At 41.4% G+C, this 23,410-nt stretch overlaps 1 protein-coding gene across 2 annotated transcripts in view; it reads left to right on the top strand.

Annotated features, from left to right (window-relative positions):
* Positions 1-23,410, top strand: part of LOC138638115 (probable cation-transporting ATPase 13A5) — a 371,860-nt gene that overhangs the window by 16,761 nt on the left and 331,689 nt on the right. For both annotated transcript variants that reach the window (XM_069727135.1, XM_069727137.1), the window contains exons 4-6: positions 16,820-16,890; positions 17,371-17,451; positions 17,917-17,986. In XM_069727135.1, the coding sequence (XP_069583236.1) occupies positions 16,820-16,890; positions 17,371-17,451; positions 17,917-17,986 (222 nt within the window). The remainder of the gene's footprint in view (positions 1-16,819; positions 16,891-17,370; positions 17,452-17,916; positions 17,987-23,410) is intronic.

The following is a 23,410-nucleotide window of genomic DNA, read 5'->3' as shown; positions in this document are numbered from 1 at the left end:
TATTGAACACAAGAATGTGATCCCAGCCTTATTCTGGAAGCGATCAAAAAATATAGTGTCCCTCAAAATGTTACTAATAGAAACCCTAATTTATATCATACCAAAACAATCCCCATCCCTCATCTGTCACTGGAACTATACTGGTTCCCCACGTTACTGGTAGAACAAAAACTCTGGAAAATCAACATGGCTCACAACTCCTCAAAAAAAATCCTGTGAATTCTGCTCTCATAAATCTGAATGCCCCCCTCCTTCTGAGTTCCACTGTGCCTAAACCACCATAAGAGGCCGCATGTTTGAAATTATTGTAATGGTGAGAAGGCACTTAATTTACATGTGTGTATTGCCATAAGCACATGGGGGCACAATTTATGGGGGTGCTACAATATATGGGAGCTCTATACTCTATGGGGGCACAATGTATGGGTAGTAGACTGGCAGATTTGCAATTATGTAGAAAAAAATCCTGGCTTGATTGCTATAAAATAGTCACTGCAGCTGTAAATGAATTAATTGAGAGGTGCAGTTTCTACAATGGGGTTACTTTTGTTTTTTTTTCTGCTATTATGCAAATGTTGCCAACAAACGATTCTAGCAAAATCAGTGCTAAAAAAAGTCAACTAGCGCTCCTTAGTTCTCAACCCTGACCTGTGGCCTAACAGTTTTTTCTGACAACATAAGGGACAGCACCGCTTTTGAGAGAAATTGCGCCATTAATTGTGGACTCTAGTTTTACCTATCAACCCTTGTGTACCTAATGCATTTTGCAGGAAATACAAAATTTACATTTTTACCACTAAAATGTCATACAGTATTTCCACACATCAATGTTATAAAATTCTGTGAGGTACCTATGTGCTCTAAATACTCACTTCATTGTAAATGACTTCCATAAGGGGTCTATTTTCCAAAATGGGGTCACTTGTGAGGTTTTCTGCTGTTTTCATATGTCAGGGGCTTTTCAAATGCTACATGGCACTCACAATCTATTCCAGGCAAATAGCGCTCTTTCCTAGCCTTGCTATGTGCCCAAAAAGAAGTACAGTATAGTCGTATCCAGCACAAATTGCAAAACATGAGTCTGTTTTCTCCTATTATCCATCATATGGCATCCACTAATTATTCCAGCAAATTTTACTTTCAAAAAGTCAAATGGTGCTCTTTCCCTTCTGAGACCAGCCGTGCCCCCAAGTAGTAGTATTCCCCCTCATATGGAAGATCGATATACTGAGGAGAAATTGTACAACAAACTTTGGGGTCCATTTTCTTTTGTTACCCTTGTGAAAATAAAAAAAATTGGGGCTAATACCTCATTTTTGTGGGTAAAGTTGTTTTTTCCACAGCTCTTCGTTATAAACCTCTGTGAAGTACCTGGGGATTCAAGGTACTCACCGCACATCGATATACATTCCTTATGGGGTCTAGCTTCCAAAATGTGATCACTTGTGCGGGGTTTCCACTGTTTAGGCACATCAGGGGCTCTCCAAAAGCAATATGGCACCTGTTCTCAATTACAGATATTTTTTAATTCAAAAAGTCAAACGATGAACCTTCGCTTCCAAGATCTGCCATGCACCAAAATAGTAGTTTTTCCCCACATATAGAGAATCGACATGCTCATGAGAAATTGCACAACAAATTTTGGGATACATTTTCTCCTGTTACCCTAGTGAAAGTAAAGAAATTGGGGCTAAAAATACATTTTTATGTGGTTAAAATGTGATATTTTTACTTTCACAGCTCTAAGTTATAAACTTTTGTGAAGCATCTTGGGATTTAAGGTGCTCACAAAACATTCCTTATGGGGTCTAGTTTCCCAAATTGTGTCACTTGTTGGAGGCTTCCTCTGTTTTCGGCTAATTATTCCAGTAAATTTTACATTCAAAAAGTCAAATGGCGCTCCTTCCCTTCTAAGCCCTGACAGGCACCAAAACAGTTGTTTTGCTCCACATATTCACACTGAAGATAAATTGCACAACAAATTGTATAGAGCAATTTCTCCTTTTACCCTTATGAAAATGCAAAATTTGGAGCTAAAAAGATTTTTGCGAGAAAAATGTGTATTTTTTTATTTCACGGCTCTAAGACTATGTTCACATTGCGTTAGTGGGTATCAGCTAATCGAATCCGTTACATCGCGCGACTAACGCAATGTAACGGATCCGTTAGCACACCCATTGACTGCAATGTATGTAACGCATCCCTAACGCATGCCATTTTTGGCATGCGTTAGCGATGTGCCGTTATTTTGTGACGGACCTCGAATGATGTCTGCAGCGTTTTGGGTCCGTTCTCGCTAGCGCAGATTGGGCATCTGTGCTAGCACGATCGCTAAACACGAGCCCTTTTTGGACATTGCGTTAACGCAGTCTGTTTGCGTATGCGCTAAATGGACTGCACTAACGCAATGTGAACCTAACCTAATTAAAAAATTGGGGCTAAAACCTCATTTTCATGGGTAAAGTTTTTTTTTACAGCTCTACATCATAAACTTCTGTGAAGCACCTGGGGGTTCAAGGTCTTTAGCCCCTTTACCCCCAAGGGTGGTTTGCACCTTAATGACCAGGAGAATTTTTACAATTCTGACCACTGTCCCTTTATGAGGTTATAACTCTGGAACGCTTCAACAGATCCTGGTGATTCTGACAATGTTTTCTCGAGGTTTTTGCGGGACAAGTTGACGTTTTTATTGGTAATATTTTCGGGCACGTGACAATTTTTGATCGCTTTTTATTCCGATTTTTGTGAGGCAGAATGACCAAAAACCAGCTATTCATGAATTTCTATTGGGGGAGGCGTTTATACCATTCCTCGTTTGGTAAAATGGATAAAGCAGTTTTATTCTTCGGGTCAGTACGATTACAGCGATACCACATTTACATCATTTTTTTATGTTTTGGCGCTTTTATACGATAATAACTCTTTTATAGAAATAATTATTTTTGCATCGCTTTATTCTGAGGACTATAACTTTTTTATTTTTTTGCTGATAATGCTGTATGGCGGCTCGTTTTTTGCAGGATAAGATGATGTTTTCAGTGATACCATGGTTATTTATGTCTTTTTGATCGCGTGTTATTCCACTTTTTGTTTGGCGGTATGATAATAAAGCGTTTTTTTGCCTCGTTTTTTTTTTTACCGCGTTCACTGAAGGGGTTAACTAGCAGGACAGTTTTATAGGTGGGGTCGTTATGGACGTGGCGATACTAAACATGTGTACTTTTATTGTTTTTTTTATTTAGACAAAGAAATGTTTTTATAGGAACAATATTTCTTTTTTGGGGGGGGGGAATTTTGGTGGGAATTTTTTTAATTTTTTTTACACATGTGAATATTTTTTTTACACTATAACATTGCCCCGGGGGGCATCATGTTATAGTGTAAGATTGCTGATCTGACACTTTGCTGTGCACTGTGTCAGATCAGCGATCTGACATGCACAGCTCCAGGCTTCACAGTGCCTGCTCTGAGCAGGCGCTGTGAAGCCACCTCCCTCCCTGCAGGACCCCGATGCCACGGCCATCTTGGATCCGGGCCTGCTGCAGGGAGGAGAGGTAAGAGACCCTCGCAGCAACACAATCACATCGCGTTGCCCCGGGGGTCTCAAGGAAGCTCGCAGGGAGCCCGCTCCCTGCGCGATGCTTCCCTATACCGCCGGCACACTGCGATCATGTTTGATCACGGTGTGCTGGGGGTTAATGTGCCCGGGGCGGTCCGTGACCGCTCCTGCCACATTGTGCTGAATGTCAGCTGCGATAGTCAGCTGACACCCGGCCACGATCGGCCGCGCTCCCCCCGTGATCGCTATGACGTACTATCCCATCTGTGGTCATAGGGGCCCACCCCACCTTGACGGGATAGTACGTCACATGTCAGAAAGGGGTTAATACATATCTAGATAAGTTCCCATAGGAGTCTAGTTTCTAAGATGGTGTCACTTGTTTCGGGTTTCCACTGTTTAGGCATCTCAGGAACTCTCTAAATGCAACTTGGCATTAGCTAATTATTCCAGTAAATTTTACATTCAAAAAGTCAAATGGCACTCCTTCCTTTCCAAGCCCTACCTTGCATCCAAAAAGCTGTTTTCTGTCACATATTGGCTATATGCACACTCAGGATAAATTGCACAACAAATTATATTGATCAATTCCTCCTTTTAACCTTATGAAAATGCAAAATTTGGAACTAAAAAAGATTTTTTGAAAGAAAAATGTTATTTTTTTATTTTTATAGCTCTGTTATAAACTTCTGTGAAGCACCTGGGAGTACAAGGTCTTTAGTACGCAACTAGATAAGTTAGGCTACTTTCACACATCAGGTTTTTGGTTTCAGGCACAATCCGGCAAATTTGCTAAAAAACGGATCCGGTGTACATAGTGAAAAAACGGATGCAAACTGATGCACCGGATCCGTTTTTTATCTGGATCCGGCTCTATGTACTGCGCATGTTTTTTGAGTTCCTGGGCATGGTTTTTGAGGAGAGAGAGAGAGAGATTTCTCCATGCCAGAATCAAAAAAACAAGGCTTCTGGGCATGCTCAGTGTGTTAAAAATGGATTCGGTCGCCGGAAATGCTCTTTCACACATCAGTTCCATGCGTTTATTGCCGGAAACGTTCCTTCAGGCTTTTTCGCCGGACACAAAAAACGTTCCAGGAGACGTTTTTTGTGTCCGGCAAAAAAGCCTGAAGGGATGGATCCGGCACAAAACGGATGAAACGCATGTCCTTCAGGCACAATCCAGCAGTAATACAACTCTATGGGGAAAAAACGGATCAGGCGTAAGAAAAAAACTGATCCAGATTGTGCCTGAAACTGCCGGATTGTGCCTGAAACCAAAAACCTGATGTGTGAAAGCAGCCTTACCAAAAAAGTCTAGTTTCCAAAATAGTGTCATTTGTTGGTAGTTTCCACTGCTCAGGCACATCAGGGGATTTCCAAACGAGGCATGGCATCCTCTAATTATTCCAGTAAATTTTACAGTCAAAAAGGCAAATGGCGCTCCTTTCCTTCCAAATCTGGCAGTGGATCGAAACATTTGTTTTCCTCCACATATTGAATATCTGCGCACTCAGGATAAATTGCACATCAAATTGTGTAGAGCAATTTCTCTTTTTACCCTTATGAAAATGCTAAATTTTACATTCAAAAGTGAAATGGTGCACCTTCACTTCAAAGCCCTGCCGTGTGCCCAACCAGTAGATTTCCCTCACATATAGGGTATCGGCATGCTCAAGATAAATTGCACAACAAATTGTATGGTTAATTTTCTCCTGTTACCCTTGCGAAAGTAAAAAAAAATAGGTCTCAATAAAAATTTTGAGAAAGAAAAGCAAATGTTTATTTTTTCCTAACACATTCAAAACATTTGTGAAGCACTTGAAGAGTTAATAAACTTCTTGAATGAGGTTTTCAATACCTTGAGGGGTGTAGTTTTTATAATGGTGTCACAGTTGGGTATTTTCTGTCATATAGGCCCCACAAACTCCCTTGAAAAGTGATGTGGTCCCTAAAAAAATAGATTTGCAAATTTTGCTGTAAAAATGAGAAATTGCTGGTCAAGTTGTTACTCTTACAACTTCCTAGTAAAAAAAATGTTCCAAAAATTGTGCTGATAGAAAATCAATATGTGGGAAATGTTATTTATTAACTATTTTGTTCAATATGACTCTGATTTAAGGGGAATAAAAATTAAAAGCTTAAAAATTGCGAAATTTTCACCAAATTTCCCTTTTATTTTCACAAATACACTCAAGTCAAATCAAATAAATTTTACCACTACCATAAAGTACGATATGTCGCGTGAAAAAAAAAAGTGACAGTGGTAAGAATTGTAAAAATTGGCCTGGTCAGGAAGGTGAAAACAGGCTTTGGGGTGAAGGGGTTAAACAATTCAGGATTGTACATACAGGTGCATCTCACAAAATTAGAATATCATCAAAAAGTTAATTTATTTCAGTTCTTCAATACAAAAAGTGAAACTCATATATGATACAGAGTCATTACAAACTGTAGGAAGACCATTCCCAGTGACTACCTCTTGAAGCCCATCAAGAGAATGCCAAGAGTGTGCAAAGCAGTCATCAAAGCAAAAGGTGGCTACTTTGAAGAACCTAGAATATAAGACATATTTTCAGTTGTTTCACACTTTTTTGTTAAGTATATAATTTCACATGTGTTTATTAATAGTTTTGATGCCTTCAGTGTGAATATACAATTTTCATAGTCATGAAAATACAGAAAAATCTTTAAATGATAAGGTGTGTCCAAACTTTTGGTCTGTACTGTAAATAAAATTATTATTAAAATTATTAAGTAAATGTGCTGCCCACACCCTCTTTAATGATATGTGTTGTTATATAATACATTGCACTGTTTTAATGTGATTCCAGCTGCATGCACTTAGTTGAGAAATAGAATTAACAGTTGGGACTAGCCAGAAATGGAAGGGGATATGTTGGAAAACAGAAGCTGAATTGTTGATAGTAAGTTAGATAGAGGCCAGAGTTCAGTAGAGAAAAAAACTCTGGTCGGACAGTTGGCTTGACTTGAGTGAGGGTGTTATGAGCAGAGAGGAAGCACCACAGGACATCAAGTAATAGGTCATTAGGACCTAGCAAATGTAAAGATACATTTGACAGATTAGAGCCAAGGCCAGGGAGGTCACCTACACCGTATGAAACTTATTTGCTGAAGCGTCAGTGGCGGGCGTAGACCTGTGATGTCGGACGCTGGAGCCATGGTTTCTGCTTCTCGCCACACTGCCGGAAGCACCACATCAGACCGCATATTATGATTCTCATTATGAGCATCCTATATAAACCTGCAACGCACACTTTGACTCCACTCCCCAGAGGAAGCACTACAGCGAAACGTGCGTTGGGGCCTTTCTTCCACGTCTGTTCTTAAGGTTGGTTCATCATTTACTATTTGATCATGTTGTCCGCTTTTTGGAACCCATTTACACACGTTTGCCTCTTCTGGTAAGGTGGCGTTTTCAAGCAATATATCTGTAATAGGGTTTCGGTAATTTGGCTGTGGGTCCTACTATACTACTGCTTGTGTGACTTTATTATTGATTTATTATTCGAGACAGTTTTTTGGTGGTTTTTATATAATACTACTGGGACAATTTATAATACCGTGTTTGTTTTGCACTGTTAACTAACCTTATCGGACGTGGCAATTAGGTGTCACTATCCCTGTTTAATGAGTCTTCTTGTGTACATTTTCTGTAATAAAATAACTACATATTAATTCTCAACTGCTTTGGGGCTCATTTCTTTTTTTGCTTACCTTATCTCAGGGGAAGTAGAAGGCCCACTTAAAAGGGGATTGAATGAGAAGGAATTGTATCAGTAGCATTTTAGTGAAGTTATCTACAGTGAAAGGATGCTCACTTGTGTATCTTGAAAGGAAGTAATGGTCAACATAATTGACTTAAACTTTCCTATGAAGAGCAATGGACTTTCAAGATTCCAGTGAGGACTCATACTGACATACCTCAAGCAGTGGTGCCCTCATTAGTCAATTGTGGACTGATAGTTGCTGTGAGTGACCTTGATCTGTCTGGCCCTCACAGAGGAAGTGTCATGGCTCCCGGGTAATACTGCTGTGGCAAAGGCTGCACACAGTACTGTGTGCAAGGGAGCTGAACAAGACACCGGGTTACAAACCTAATAGCCAACAGGACCTGAAACATGTGATAGAGTGTGAGGTGGTTAGGGGCAGAGCCAGACACTGGGGTGCAGTGAAGGGATAAACACAAGAGAGTTGTCGAACAAGCAAAGATCGGAGCCAGGAGAGATGACAAAATACCAAAGTGGAAAGACAGGGGATATTCAGAAGTGAAACCAGAGGTCAGTAATCCAGAAGAGCGATCAGAGTAACACACAGAAAGTAAGAGAAACACTGCAAACCGAGCACACACTCCAGAGGTTAAGCACACAGACTAAAGCAGAAAGTATAGCTAACAGTGAAACCCAGTTTGGAGTGAGAATAAATACCCCTCCCATCTTGAAAGAGAGGCCAACGACATTAACCCTGAGATAATAGGACATCAACCTTGTACTAACCATGACAGGAAGATGAAGTCTCCCATAATTGTTTGCTGGTTTTCCATGACATGCAAAAGTGTGAAGTTCAAGAAAAATTAAGTGAACTTACATGTAACTGAGAAGTGCCCATCTCTGCTTAATGAAGGAGAAACCTTTGTGAAGAAATGTTCCTATTATCTAATGTATATAGTTTCTATGAAGTTTAAGTTCATAGTTACATAGGTTGAAAAAAACCTAGATCCATCAAGTTCAACCTTTCTCCACTTGGATACAAAATGATTTCCAAAACTTTAAACATCCCAAGGAGCACTGTGCAAGTGATCATATTGAAATAGGGGTATCATACCTGTCATGATCCCAATGGCAGGGGATCACAAAAGGACAAGCACAAAAAACAAAACAAGCTCTAGGGTGATGGAAACTGAGCTGACCGCGATCCTGAACCTCAACACACAACTAGCTGTAGCCGGGGAACGTGCCTACGATGATTCCTAGACGTCTCGCGCCAGCCGAAGAACTAACTTTCCCTATTAGAAGAAACACAGACCTCTCTTGCCTCCAGAGAAACACCCCACAGAAATAGCAGCCCCCCACATGTAATGACGGTGAAATGAGAGGAAAGCACATACGTAGTTATGAAAACAGATTCAGCAAAATGAGGCCCGCTAAAGCTAGATAGCAGAGGATACAAAAGTGAACTGCGCGGTCAGCGAAAAACCCTACAAAAAAACATCCTGAAATTACTTGAACTCATGTTCCAACTCATGGAACATGAGGAGTAATATCAGCCCACTAGAGCAACCAGCAAAAAGGAATCACATATCTGCAAGCTGGACTAAGACAAAAATTAAGCAAAACGTGGAACAGGAAAATCAAAAACTTAGCTTGTCCTGAAGAATACAGAAGCGGGAAGCAGAGGTAACAAGACACACTGATTACATTGATAGCCGGCGAGGAAATGACAAGAAAGCCAGGTTAAATAGGAAACTCCCATATCCTGATAGAACAGGTGGACACCAGAGACCACAGAGAACACAAGTCACCCAGTACCATCTGTAACCACCAGAGGGAGCCCAAAAACAGAATCCACAAAAAGAGCTGAAAACTGCTGTTCACAAACGATCTCCATCAAACCTCACTGAGCTCAAGCTGTTTGTCAAGGAAGAATGGGCAAGAATTTCAGTCTCTCAATGTACAAAATGGATAGAGACATACCCCAAGCAACTTGCAGCTGTAATCGCAGCAAATAATATTGCACGCCCCACTTTTCAGTTTTAGAATTTCCACAAAAATTTTAAATAACCAATACATTTCCTTCAACTTCAGAATTGTGTTCCACTTGATGATTCTTCACCAAAAATCTACATTTGGTATCTTTATATACAAACAAATATCCAAAAGCATATCTATGCTAGTACTAGGGTTCCTTCACCATGAAGAGAAATCCCAAATAGCGTAAGGGGGTGTGTGCATAAACACTAGACCCAAATACCAGGTATAAAGAATACCTTAACACACCACTCACAAGGAGAAGGTAAAGGGATAACAAAATTTTATTAAATTACAGATCATACAAATACTATAGTTAAAAACACAAAAATATCCGAGGAAAGGTGTTTACTCAAGCTAAATGCACAGACAGGACAGAGGAAAAGTATTCAGGTTCTAGAGTCATGTGTAAAGCGTATACCTATTGGTAAATACAACAGGTACAGCCAACTATAAATGGCCCAACAGGTGCAACATGCATAGTGCAAAAGATCCATGCAATACATAGGTCAGATGGTCACTGAACACATACCCATATCGTCTGCCCGTCCTCCGTCACTGAGGCCCCGACGCGCGTTTCGCTGATCGCTTTATCAAGGGGAGAGGTGTGCCTGTCATGTCTCTAAAAGTCCGGGTTTAAATAGGCGTCCAAACTTACACGTTACCCAGTGACGCGTCGCGTATGGCACCGCACGCCCCGGCTCCAGGTGCATCTGTTTCCGGCGTTCCTAATCAAAGTGCGGGGAGGAAATCCTCCGTGATGTCACATCCGCACTATTGATCATATGGGAAGCCTTCAACAAAATGCTGGATATCGGGTGCAGTGCGCATGCGCGTCGCCATATTGGGGGAGCCTAATAACGATAATGAATGAAACCGCATCCAACCAGTGGCATATAGGCAGACGGCATACCGCTGTCAGTCAAACCACAAAGACACCAAGATTTACATCACAAAACAGGTGGTAATGTATACAGAATCATATATAATTTTTTATATTCTGGACACTATATAGTTTTGGCATATGATGCATACAGATTACATAGACATATCCAGCCAAATAAGGAGTCCCTTATATATGGTCCAAATTTCCAAACGATGTCAAATAAGGGACTTCTGGGTAGACATCACCAATCTTCGAAAATATGGAGTCCTTGCATGGTTCTCCCACATTGCCAGTGAGTAGAGAGATATCATTCGATACAGATGGATAGTACGGATGGCATCATAAACCAGGACAGTTATTGTTAGGTGTCGAGTTCCCGCTTCTGCACAAGGGGAATCTCGAGCCATCTCCGCTGTGGTCTCCCATTCTTATCCAGCCGCAGTGGAGTCTGCTCAGCAGAGACGTCGGTCCCAGCGTCTTGCTCAGTCTCACTCTGTACAAAGAGTTACTGCTGCTTTTCCTGCTTCTGCCATTGAAGTCAATGTTGGGCAGCGGCGAGCAGATGCTTTTGGGGCTAAGTCCTGCTTTTCTCTTTCTGAACATGCCCAGGGCAAGATCTCCCATTGGAGATCGAGGGTCACATGCTCAGGTACTGCAGCACATCCCATTGGTCCTCCAGGAAGGTCCTGAAAGGGCAAAACTTTGGTAGCAGCTTCCCATTGGTCCTTTATTGGAAGGTCCTGAACGTGCTGCAACTATATAAGCTGTGCATGACCGCACGGCCATGCGCTAGTGTACATTTGTAAATGTGTGTGTGTTGTGAGTGAAAGTCGCTCTTTAAATAACCTTCCCTATTGGATGACTGTTCACGGAAGGTGTATGTTTGCTATCTAGCGCCCGACTTAGCCATCAGCACGTAAACACACGTGCAATTCCTTAGAGCAAAACGTACGTGCTCCACGGCAGATAAATTTGAGGAACAGGCAAAGGACCTGAGAGATCGCTTTATGGAAAGAGGGTATAGCCAGAGAAATATCAAACATGGCTATCACCGCGCAAAATATACCCCTCGACAGAGATTATTATGTAGCTCTAGCACACGCAAGGATAAAAACGATGCGCAAATTAGATTTATCTCTACATTTAACTGTCAGTGGGATGTTATGCGTCAGGTCCTAACGAAACAGTGGCCTGTCCTTCATACAGACCCTGTACTTAGTAAACAAATCTCTGAGAGACCCCTAATCACTGCAAGGAGGGGCAAGAATCTTAAAGACCAATTGGTAAGAAGCCACTATGTGGCCCCCCATAGGAGCCCTTTTGGTGATTCAAAGCAAAGATGGGGCTGTTACCCATGTGGGAAATGTATGGCATGTAATTTGGGTAATGTTGTTAGGGCTAAGACCTTCAAGACCATTGATGGTGCTCGTGAATATAATATTGTTCACTATATTTCATGCACCACTACCTATTTCATCTACTTTGCCCAATGCCCCTGTCCCAAAGTATACATTGGGTTAACTTCAAGAGAACTACGGGTGAGGGTGAGGGAGCACGTGAGGGACATCTCGGCGGCGAGAGGGGAGGAAGACCCATCCATGCTAAAGACCATACCAAAGCACTTTCATTTATGCCACAATTCTGATCCACGTGGCTTTAAGGTCTTTGGCATTGATAGGATACATGGAGGTGTTAGAGGGGGGAATTTAAAACAACTACTGGCACAATCGGAAACCAAATGGATTGTGGAATTGGGTACCATGTCCCCTGCTGGACTCAATGAAAAGTTAAGCTTTGTTCCATTTTTATAAGATCTCTGCTTTTTAATCTTTACTTTTTAATTTCTAATTTCTATATTGTGTTATTTCTGTCGTGTTTTTTCGTGTTTCTGTGATTTTTAAATTGTTTCTTCTGCAATTAAATTTCTTTACTCTAGTACTGATTATGAAAGAACCATCGTCAATAACTGTCCTGGTTTATGATGCCATCCGTACTATCCATCTGTATCGAATGATATCTCTCTACTCACTGGCAATGTGGGAGAGCCATGCAAGGACTCCATATTTTCAAAGATTGGTGATGTCTACCCAGAAGTCCCTTATTTGACATCGTTTGGAAATTTGGACCATATATAAGGGACTCCTTATTTGGCTGGATATTTCTATGTAATCTGTATGCATCATATGCCAAAACTATATAGTGTCCAGAATATGAAAAATTATATATGATTCTGTATACATTACCACCTGTTTTGTGATGTAAATCTTGGCGTCTTTGTGGTTTGCTGATGGCGGTATGCCGTCTGCCTATATGCCACTGGTTGGATGCGGTTTCATTCATTATCGTTATTAGGCTCCCCCAATATGGCGACGCGCATGCGCACTGCACCCGATATCCGGCATTTTGTTGAAGGCTTCCCATATGATCAATAGTGCTGATGTGACGTCACAGAGGATTTCCTCCCCGCACTTTGATTAGGAACGCCGGAAACAGATGCACCTGGAGCCGGGGCGTGCGGTGCCATACGCGACGCGTCACTGGGTAACGTGTAAGTTTGGACGCCTATTTAAACCCGGACTTTTAGAGACATGACAGGCACACCTCTCCCCTTGATAAAGCGATCAGCGAAACGCGCGTCGGGGCCTCAGTGACGGAGGACGGGCAGACGATATGGGTATGTGTTCAGTGACCATCTGACCTATGTATTGCATGGATCTTTTGCACTATGCATGTTGCACCTGTTGGGCCATTTATAGTTGGCTGTACCTGTTGTATTTACCAATAGGTATACGCTTTACACATGACTCTAGAACCTGAATACTTTTCCTCTGTCCTGTCTGTGAATTTGGCTTGAGTAAACACCTTTCCTCGGATATTTGTGTGTTTTTAACTATAGTATTTGTATGATCTGTAATTTAATAAAATTTTGTTATCCCTTTACCTTCTCCTTGTGAGTGGTGTGTTAAGGTATTCTTTATACCTGGTATTTGGGTCCATTTGGTATCTTTATGTTTGAATCATTATATGTGGGGAAAAGGTTGAAAAGATCCAGGGAGCCAAATACTTTCGCAAGGCACTGTAAGAAATTTCAGTCACACCATTAATTTGGAGGACGAAAGGGCAATGTGTTGTGAGTCTGACAAATAATGGAAAAGCCGCTACCCCAATGGACTTGAATAGGGCTGTTAATATTGTGCACAGAAAGGATAGACAGAATCTATCACAATTACACACAAACACAAGGCAAAATCTCCTATGGGAAATCAAGTAGTTCTTTCCATTTTATTTAGTCCACAGTTCGCCAAAATAAAATCAATAATTCAAAAACACATTCCTATCTTATTTGAAGATAGCATTTTATCTATTATCTTGGAACCAGGCTGTCTTATAGTTGGCAAAAGGACTGCCACACTGGTAAATATTTCTCCAAGTTTTTTCAATTCCATAGGCAGGACTAAAACTTGGTTACACCATCCAGGTTTTTTTTTGGTGTGAGGGACTTAGATACAGAATGTGCACAAACTCTGTAGAGACTCGCACATTTTCAAACTCTGACAATACCAAACATCATAAAATTCAACAATTCATAAAATGTAACTCCTGAAATTTAGCGTACATGACTAATTTACATTTAGTGTAATTTAATAAATATAGGTTGCACACCACAAGGAATTTAAATGTTAGAATTTCCAAACATATAACTGACATTATTTCTCTTTCCAGTTCTAATTGCGCTATTTCATTTGCATCCAAGCACTTTATTAATTGTCATCAAAGATATACTTCGCTCAGGATTTCTGGAATCGAACATATACTAAATCCACCAATGAGAGGAGACATCAAGTGATTGCTAATGACCAGAGAGGCTTTCTGGATATTTTATTGGGAAACTTGCCAACCTGCGGGATTGAGTGGTCACATGTTTCATTATTAATAATTTTTGTCTTCTGTGTTTGAATGTGTTCTTACATCTGAGAAGTATCGTTTCTCCTTGCGGAGAGTGACATGATAAGCTTGTCGAGGTGAGGAGACTTAAAGCCGCAATGCTCCTCTGGGAAATATGCAAATTGTATCTTCAGAGAGGAAGAGGACTAGAACTCTAGTGCCACCTATTGGAAGTAGCAATCCTAACAGTCAATGTTGACTCTTTAACGAGCCTTGTCACATGACTTAGGATAATAATCAGCCAAACCAGATCTCCACTTTGCACTGACGAGGGGCAGTACCCCGAAACACAGTGTCTGCAAATTGAGATTCTGGTTTGGCTATTATCCTAAGTCATGTGACAAGGCTCGTTAAAGGGTTGAGATTGACTGTTAGGATTGCTACTTCCAATAGGTGGCACTAGAGTTCTAGTCCTCATCCTCTCTGAAGAGACAATTTTTTTACATCTGAATATTTTAATTTATGTTTCAAATCTTTTCTTGTTTTTTCTTGTGTTTTTTTTTCTTTATGCAACCTCAATTTGTAACGTGATTTGAATGTTTATAATGTGATTTGTAATTGGTTTTCCTATTGGTCAAACTTTGTATAAATGCTGTATAGGACCTTCTCATGTGTTGTTTGAGAGAGGATGCTTTGAGTGTTTTAAACGCGTTACTGCATTTCCTAACACGTGAACCTGTTTTTGCCGTGGTTTTAAAACTTTACTATTAAAATTTGGATTCAAAGATGCTAGAACAACAACTCTTTTTTTCTACTCATTATTGCATGTGTGACCAAATGAGTTCCGCGCTTCATACATTTTTTTACTTCTATAGAGTAGTTACTTTAGGGGGGTAAATATTTATGCACACTAAAGTTTTCACTTTTTTGTCCTAATTGCTGTTTGCTTTACAATGAAAGTAAAACCAAATGTTCACAGCTGTAGGCATGTTCTTTACATGAACTGATACAAACCCTCAAAAGAAACCAATGATATTCCTGGTTGTGAGATAGCAAAACAACAAAAATGCCAAGGACGGGTGAATATTTTCACAAGCCACTGTATGGCCTGCAGGGACCTCTCTTTCTACTGTAGGTTTCTACCGGAATCATCTCGCTCGCCTGTAGAGTGTAATCTCTTATGGTTAGCGGGGTTCTCTCTCTCTTGCCTCTAAAGTGTAAGCTCTTATAGTCAGCAGGGTTTCTTTTCTCTCTCTCTCCTCTGCCTAACGTGTATTTTACAAGCACTTGCAATGATTTTAGTATTGAGATTCTCATGAATTTGTTCACAACAGATCAAATTTTTGTATCCTTGGGTAGTTTAGGCCAGGGCTGAGGCTGATTTATGATGTCCATACTACTTATGTCCACAATGGGAGAGGATGTGAAGCAGCTGTGATATGAGCTGATTTGTGAGAAGAACAAGGGAGTTATGAATGAAGAACTGTAAAAAGAACCCTGCAGTTCTGCAGTCTTATAGAAGATGCTGCTTTACTGTCCTGATATCCTGTGAAGCAGTAAACACATAATACATGCTGCTGCAAAATACCAAAAGAACTACCAGTGCCATAGTGTTGTGTTATAATCACTTGTTGTTAGGGTTGGCGGAACACACCGAATATATTTATTAGATAAGATAGGTGCGTTCGCAACCCGGGATCCACCGTGCAGGAAAGAACCTGCTGCTTAGCAAGGCGGCGAAGCAAATTAGTACAAACGAACTCTGTTACTTCACAAAGCCCATAGTAAAGAGAATGCTGTGCCCTGTTTAGCTCACAGGGGACACAGCTACTGTGTAGAGCCGACAGTGGTCATACATTCCAACCAGCACGCAGCTCCTCTCCGGTGGAGCCGGAATTCTAATGGCTATTAGCCAGCCCTGAATTCAGACATAAACTCCTCGCCGGAGGTGCCAGCATTCTAGGGGCTTATTTCAGCCGGGTCCCTGACCACACACACGACCACACTGGCGCTGAGCTCGTACATATTTGATAATAGTGCATGGCCGTGCGGTCATGAGAACTTTTTATAGCTGTAGCACCTTCAGGACCTTCCAAGAAGGACCAATGGAAGGCTGCCTTAGAACTTGATCAGGTACAGGACCTTCCTGGAGGACCAATGGAAGTTGCTGCAGTACCTAAGCATGTGACCCTAGACCTCCACTGAGAGATCTTTCCCTGGGCATGCTCAGTGTGTGCAAAGCATGACTTAGTCCCAGGAAAGCCTGATTGCCGCTGACCAGGGCAGGGTATAATAGCAGAGCCTGGAGAGGCAGCAGTAACCCTTTGCACAGTATCAGATTCAGTGAGACGCTGGGACTGATGTCTCCGCTGAGCAGGCTCCACTGCGGCCAATGCAGAATGGGAGACCACAGCAGACATGGTTTGAGATTCCCCTTGTGCAGCTGCAGGAACTTGACTCCTAACACTTGTGTCCAAAAGTTAGCATGTCCTCATGTTTAACCTGATGAGTCTCTACTAGGATTTGTTGGTTTCTCTATCCCAAATGACACAAGCTCAGTTCCTATTCTCCTTTCATATCTGCATTTAGAATAGTTTGAGTTGATAGGGTAAACTTCATTGATAGTCATGTGAAATAGCCATATATGCTGTTTTAATTGTGATACATAAAAGAAATATGTTTTATTATAGATTTCTTACTCATTTCTCTCATTTATACAATTAGGTAAGATATATTCAAGTTCAAAAAATACGATATGTCTGGATTCCCTCAGAGAGCAAGTTTATAAAAATTGGGTAAGCAAACTACAAAAAAAATGTAATGGGATTATCTGGGACTTAATTGTTTTTCTATGGGGCTAGGCACTTATTCACAGGACATTGTTATATACCTGCCTGTTCTGCCCTGTGATGATCTCTCCTGGCTCAGAGCGGTCATGAACCTTTCTTGAGAGTGATTCTCCTACCTCATGTGACATCACATCAACAGAATATTTCCTTCTCCTTCAATCTGCCGATCTGAGAGCTGTCAGTCAACATGACAGTGACAGAAGAGAAGGAGCTGCTCAATTGACGTGACATCACATGAAAGTAGGCAATTCATCAGGAGTGGTCCATGACCTCTCTAAGCTGGGAGAGATTGTCACACAGCAGAAACACAGCAGTTAGCAAGTACCTGCTGATAAGTACTTAGCTCCATAGAAGAAAGTCCTGGATGACTCATTTAATGCTGTACTTTATCAAACAAATTCATAATCAAAGATATTTTCCTTTTAGTGTTCTGGAAAAAGACCTCTCTTGCTCAGATATACACTCAAAATATAGTTTTGGTCTTATCAAAGAAGAACAGGAAGTCAGGTATAAACACCCCCATCCCCTATCCTTTCATCAATCTAATTTCTGGAATAATGTTATAGTGGTTTTCCAGTTTTTATAATTAAAGCAGATTTACTGTAAAATGAAAGGTTAATGAATTCATTGTTGTCAATTATGAATATCTCTGATTGCTCTCAGTGGATAAAAGCATTCATTGCTGATATCCAGCAGAGGAAAATCTGGTTATATAGGTAGAAGGCTCACTAGAAAAAAGAAATTTGCTCTAATAAACCATTCAGTTGTATGATTGATAAGGTTTTTATCATTGACAACTAGAAGAGTTATTTAAATCTGATTGGAAATGAAACAAATTATATTGTAAACCTTCACAACATTGAATTTTACAGTGATGAGGCTTTACTTAGATAAATCTAAAATACCACATAACTTTATAGATCTATGTCATACGGCTATTGTACAGTTATTACTTGTATTATGTTTGGGCAGACAACGGATCTGCGGACTAAACTCAATTACAGTGAAGGTCACTCCTGTGTGGAAACTACTGTCAAAACAGGTAAGTTAATAATAAATCTTTATACAATAGCAAGCTGTTCACTGCATATTACATTAAATGTATATCATTGTATGATATAACAGCAACAACATTCGCAATATTTTACAAAACTCATTAAAATATAGGTAAGAATTCAAGATTGATATATATATGTATATGTATATGTGTGTGTGTGTATATATATATATATACTGTATATATATATATATATATATATATATATATATATTACTAACATATTCCAAAACATTGTGTTTCATGTTAAATTGAGTTAAAGTATGTAAAAATTGTCATTATTCTGATACTATTTTAATACTGCAAAGTCAAAATATCTGAAACAGCAGTACACTTTTCTTAACTTGGGTTCAAACCCCACCAAGGACAACATCTGCAAAGAGTTTGTATGTTCTCTCCGTGTTTGCGTGGGTTTCCTCCGGGCACTCCGGTTTCCTCCCACATTCCAAAGACATACTGATAGGGAATTTAGATTGTGAGTACCCATCAGGGACACTGATGACAATGTGTGCAAACTGTAAAGCGCTGCGGAATATGTTAGCGCTATATAAAAATAAAGATTATTATTATAATAAAGATTATTATTAACTTAAAGAATTATTCTCAAGTTGTGTAATGAGCAGCTCACAACTCTGCAGTCTCCTAATTTCCTAGTTCTGGGGTGATGTAGAATGTTCAGTGGCTTGCAAAAGTATTCACCTACTTGGCCTTTTGCAACCTGTGTTTAAATATTTTTGTAATCTGATTTTTGTGTGAAGCATTAGCACAAGGGATGATTGAATAGCTTCAGATGAGGGCTTATCTGAATAGCTATAGTGCTTCCCAAATAGCTGCATCGGTAACCTGGATATCAGGAGCGCTCTTGATAATCAGCTGTTTGGCGCCGCAGCTGCATGTGTAGTGGCTGTTCCACAGTCACAACACATGCATGTTGAGCCTGTTTGTTGGGCTATCCATGCATGTGTAGTGACTGAAACAGCCACGACACATGCAGCTGTGGCACCAAACAGCTGATTATCGGGAACGCTCCAGATATCCAGGTTACCGATGCAGCTATTCGGGAAGCAGCCTAGCTATAGTTAGTGAAATGAAGTGAGAAAAATATAGTCAGAAATGAAATTCATGGAATCACATAACTAAAAATTGGCATGTGCATATGTATTCACCCATTTTCCAAAAAATTCTCTAAAAATTTTTGGTGCCAGCAATTACCTTCTTAAGTCACATGCTCAGTGAAAGAAAGTCCCCCTGTGTGCAATTTAAGTGACACATGATATGTCAGTATATACATGCCTTTTATGAAAGGCCACATAGGCTTCAACACCATTAACGCCTTAAGGACCAAGCAACTTTGTAGGTAAATGACCAGGCCTAATTTGAAATCAGAGCACTGTCAATTTATGTGGTTATAACTCTGGAACGTTTGAACAGATCCCACTGATTCTGCTACTGTTTTTTCGTGAGATTTCTTCAAAATTTCTTGTGTTTATCAGTGAAAAAAATGTAAATTTGCTAAACTTTAAATTTTTATGCCCCTAAACAGGAGAGTTATGTCACACAAATTAGTTAATAAATAATATATCCCATATGTGAACTTTACATAAGCACAATTTTTGAAACATAATTTTTTTGTTAGGAAGTTATAGGGGATAAAGGTGACCAGCTCTTGGCAGTTAAAGGACTCTTTGCAGGAGACAGAGTTAAGAAGTAGGGAGCTGACAAACAAGTCCCCAATGGGGGGGTTCTTTTTTTGCTAAATAAAATAGCGCCATCACAGCCTCCTTGCCCAAAATTCACCGTACAGAGCACGTTCACCCTGATCATCAAGTGGCAGTTAAAGGACACATTGCAGGAGACAGAGTGAAGAAGTAGGCCCAATGTAATGTAATGCCCATTTCCCCAATGTGGGGTCCTTTTTTTACTAAATAAAAAAGTGCCATTACAGCGCCCTTGCCAAAAATTCACTGGCCTATAACAGTACAGAGTACGTTCACCCTAGTCATCTAGTGGCAGGTAAAGAAGAGACATTGCATGAGACAGAGTTAAGAAGTAGGCCCAATGTAGGGGTGTGGGTCTCTGAGACTTGTAATGGAGTGCATGGCCTGACAAGCATTTGCACATGGGGGTAATTTTTAAAAAAATATTTAATGGGGATAATAGATACCTTGGGCAAAAATTGACTGTCTGTAGCAGCACGGAACAAATGAACCCTGGTGATCTAGTGGTGGAAAAAGATGAGCAGTGGAGGAAGGCCTCATTAAAACCTAGGCCCAATTGAAAGGAGCGTTTCTCCTACACTTCTAATGCCCTTACACTAAGTGCCTATGGGCTGACAAACATTTTCACAAGGGGGATACATTGTTTAAAAACATACTATGGGCATTTGTGTCTTTGGCATCATGGAATCTGTTCACTCTGGTGCTCTACTGGTTTTGGATGAGGAGGAGGATAAGGAGGAGGAAAACAACAAACAGACCAAATCTGGACGCATATACCCGTGTGTGGCTTGAAGAGGTGCATGAGTACACCTCCCCAAAAGAGACAATGTATTTGAGGTTATGTTTTCACTGTTTTCACTTCGTGGTATACAGAAGTCTTTCCCAATCCAGTCCTTGTTCATTTTTACAAGAGTCAGCCTGTCAGCATTTTCAGTTGACAGGCGGATGCTCTTATCTGTTATAATTCCACCAGCGGCACTAAAAACCCGCTCTGACAGAACGCTAGCAGCAGGGCAGGCCAGGACCTCCAAGGCGTAGGGAGCCAGTTCATGCCACGTGTCCAGCTTGGATACCCAATAATTAAAAGGCACAGAGGAATCCCGGAGGATGTTTGTATGATCTGCAAGGTACAGCACCCCTTGCCTCTGTCCAGGGAATATGGGAGGGTCTGAGAAAACTGTCCCAGAACTTTGCCATTGTTGCCCTGTCTGAGCTGGATTGTATTTCTGTCTCTCTCGCTTGGACTCCTTGGTTGTACAACAAACTCTGACATCTGCTGCCAGCGTTCTCACATGGGAATTTTCTAAGTAATTCCGCTAAAAGGGCCGTCTGGTACTGCAACATTTTAGTACACCTCTCTGTCTCTAGTAGAAGAGATTGAAAGTTCTCCTTGTAGCGTGGGTCTAGAAGTGTCACCAACCAGTAATAAGTGTCACCCAAAATTTTTATAATGCGAAGGTCACGTGAAATGCAGCAAAACATAAAGTCAGTCATGCGTGCCAGACTGCTAACAGTCAAGACTTCCATGTCATCAACAGGATGACTGACCATGCTGTCCTCCTCATCCTCATCCTCCTCCTCCCTGTCCTCAGCCCATCCCCGCTGAACAGATGGTATGACAGCTGTGTTTGTAGTACTGTCTATAGTGCATGAAATTAGCTCCTCTTCTTCTTCCTCCTCTTCCTCTTCATTGACTACCAATCCACATTGAGAAGACATGAGGCTGGGCTGAATGTAATCCCCCTGTATGGTTCCTTACTCCATGTCCTCATGCTCTGCCTGCAATGCATCGTCTTTAATTGTGAGCAGAGAGGTTTTCACAATGCTGAGAAGCGGGATGGTAATGCTAATTATGGCATCATCGTCGCTCACCATCTTGGTGCAGTCCTCAAAGTTTTGGGGGATGGTACATATGTTGGACATTTATGTCCACTCCTGAGGTCTTATGTGTGGAGTCTGAACTGAATATTGATGGCCTTGTTGACGTTGGTAGTCAACAACTGTCCTCTTCTGCTCACAAATCCTTTCCAACATATGCAGAGTAGAGTTCCAGCGTGTGGGGACATCACACACCAGCCAGTGAGCTGGAAGCTGCAAACACTGCTGAAGCACGGCAAGGGCGTCTGAAGCTGTAGCTGACTTTCTAAAATGTGCAGACAGATGGCGTACTTTCACTAGCAGAACTGGCAGCTCCAGGTAGCTTTTCAGAAAACGTTGAACCACGAGGTTAGGCACATGGGCCAAGCAAGGTACGTGTAAGCTCACCTTGCCTCAGAGCTGCCACCAGGTTCTGGACATTATCACACATGACCATGCCTGGCTGTTCAGTGGTGTCATCCAAATATCTGACTGCTCTTTCAGTGCTGTCCACAACTCTTCTGCATTGTGGGTTTGTCACCTATGCAGATTAGCTTCAGCAGAGCCTGTTGCTGCTTGGCTGAAGCAGTGCTGCAGTTTTCCAACTTCTGACTGATGTGCTGATTTTAGAGATGGAGGATGAACAGTAGGAGGAGGAGGTGCAGGAGCTGTAGACTCTGGGGGCAACCCTGATTGATGTAGGGCCAGCAATCCTCGGCATGAGGAGGATGTGTCCCAAGGTCTGACTGGGTCCAGGCTTCCACTATGTTAACCCAGTGTGCCGTCAGTGAGATGTACCATCCCTGCCCACAGGCACTTGTCCACATGTCCGTGGTTAGGTGGACTTTCCCGGTAACAGCATTGTTGAGGGCATGGGTAATGTTGTGGGACACATGCTGGTGTAATGCTGGTATGGCACACTGGGAGAAATAGTGGCGACTGGGGACCGGGTACCTTGGGACAGCTGCCCCCATCAGGTTGTGGAAAGTTTCCATCTCAACGAGCCTAAAAGGCAACATTTCTAGCACAAACAGTTGAGAAATATTAGAATTTAGGACTGTGGCCTGTGGGGCATTGGCTGGGTATTTCCGCTTGCGTTCCAAAGACTGGGGTATAGACAACTGAAGGCTGTGCTGGGACAGGGACGTGGACTGGCGTAATGATGGTGCTGCTTGACTGTGGGCAACAACAGGTGCAGGGCTAGAGGCATCTTCACATGCATGGTGTACAGGGGATTAGCTTCTACGCAAAACAGCGGAAGAAGCAGATTTGTAGATTGTAAGCTCTCACGAGCAGGGTCGTTTTACTTCGCTATAATTATTGTATTGTTAACGTTGTTACTTATGACTGTTGTGTTTGAAACTGTTAAACTGTAAAGCCCTGCAGAATATGTTGGTGCTATATAAATAAAGATTTATTATTATTATTATTATTATTATTAAGAAGCAGTGGTGTCACCTGCAGACAGTGGTCCTGGAGCCTGGGGGGGTTCTGCCCACAAAGCTGAGTGTTTTGCTGCCATGTGTCTGATTATGCTTTCATGGTCAGGCTGGTTGTTTTACTACCCCTCCTGATGCGTGCATGGCAGGTGCTGCAAATGTTCTGTTTGGGGTTATCTGCACAGTCTTTAAAAAATAACCAGACTCGGGAAAATCTAACTTTTGAATGGCAATTTCACTCATGTTGGTGTTATGGGGAACGGATGCATGCCTTTTGTCTTTGGCCACCTCACTGCTTCTTCTTGCCTGTTGGGGTGATATGCTTTGTTCCCCATGTGTGCTGCTGCCCTCGCTCTGCATGTCCTCCTGCCAGGTTGGGTCAGTCACATAGTCAT

This window comes from Ranitomeya imitator, chromosome 5, assembly GCF_032444005.1.
Source record: "Ranitomeya imitator isolate aRanImi1 chromosome 5, aRanImi1.pri, whole genome shotgun sequence".
Lineage (NCBI taxonomy): Eukaryota > Metazoa > Chordata > Amphibia > Anura > Dendrobatidae > Ranitomeya > Ranitomeya imitator.
This window is presented reverse-complemented; position numbering and strand designations above follow the sequence as displayed.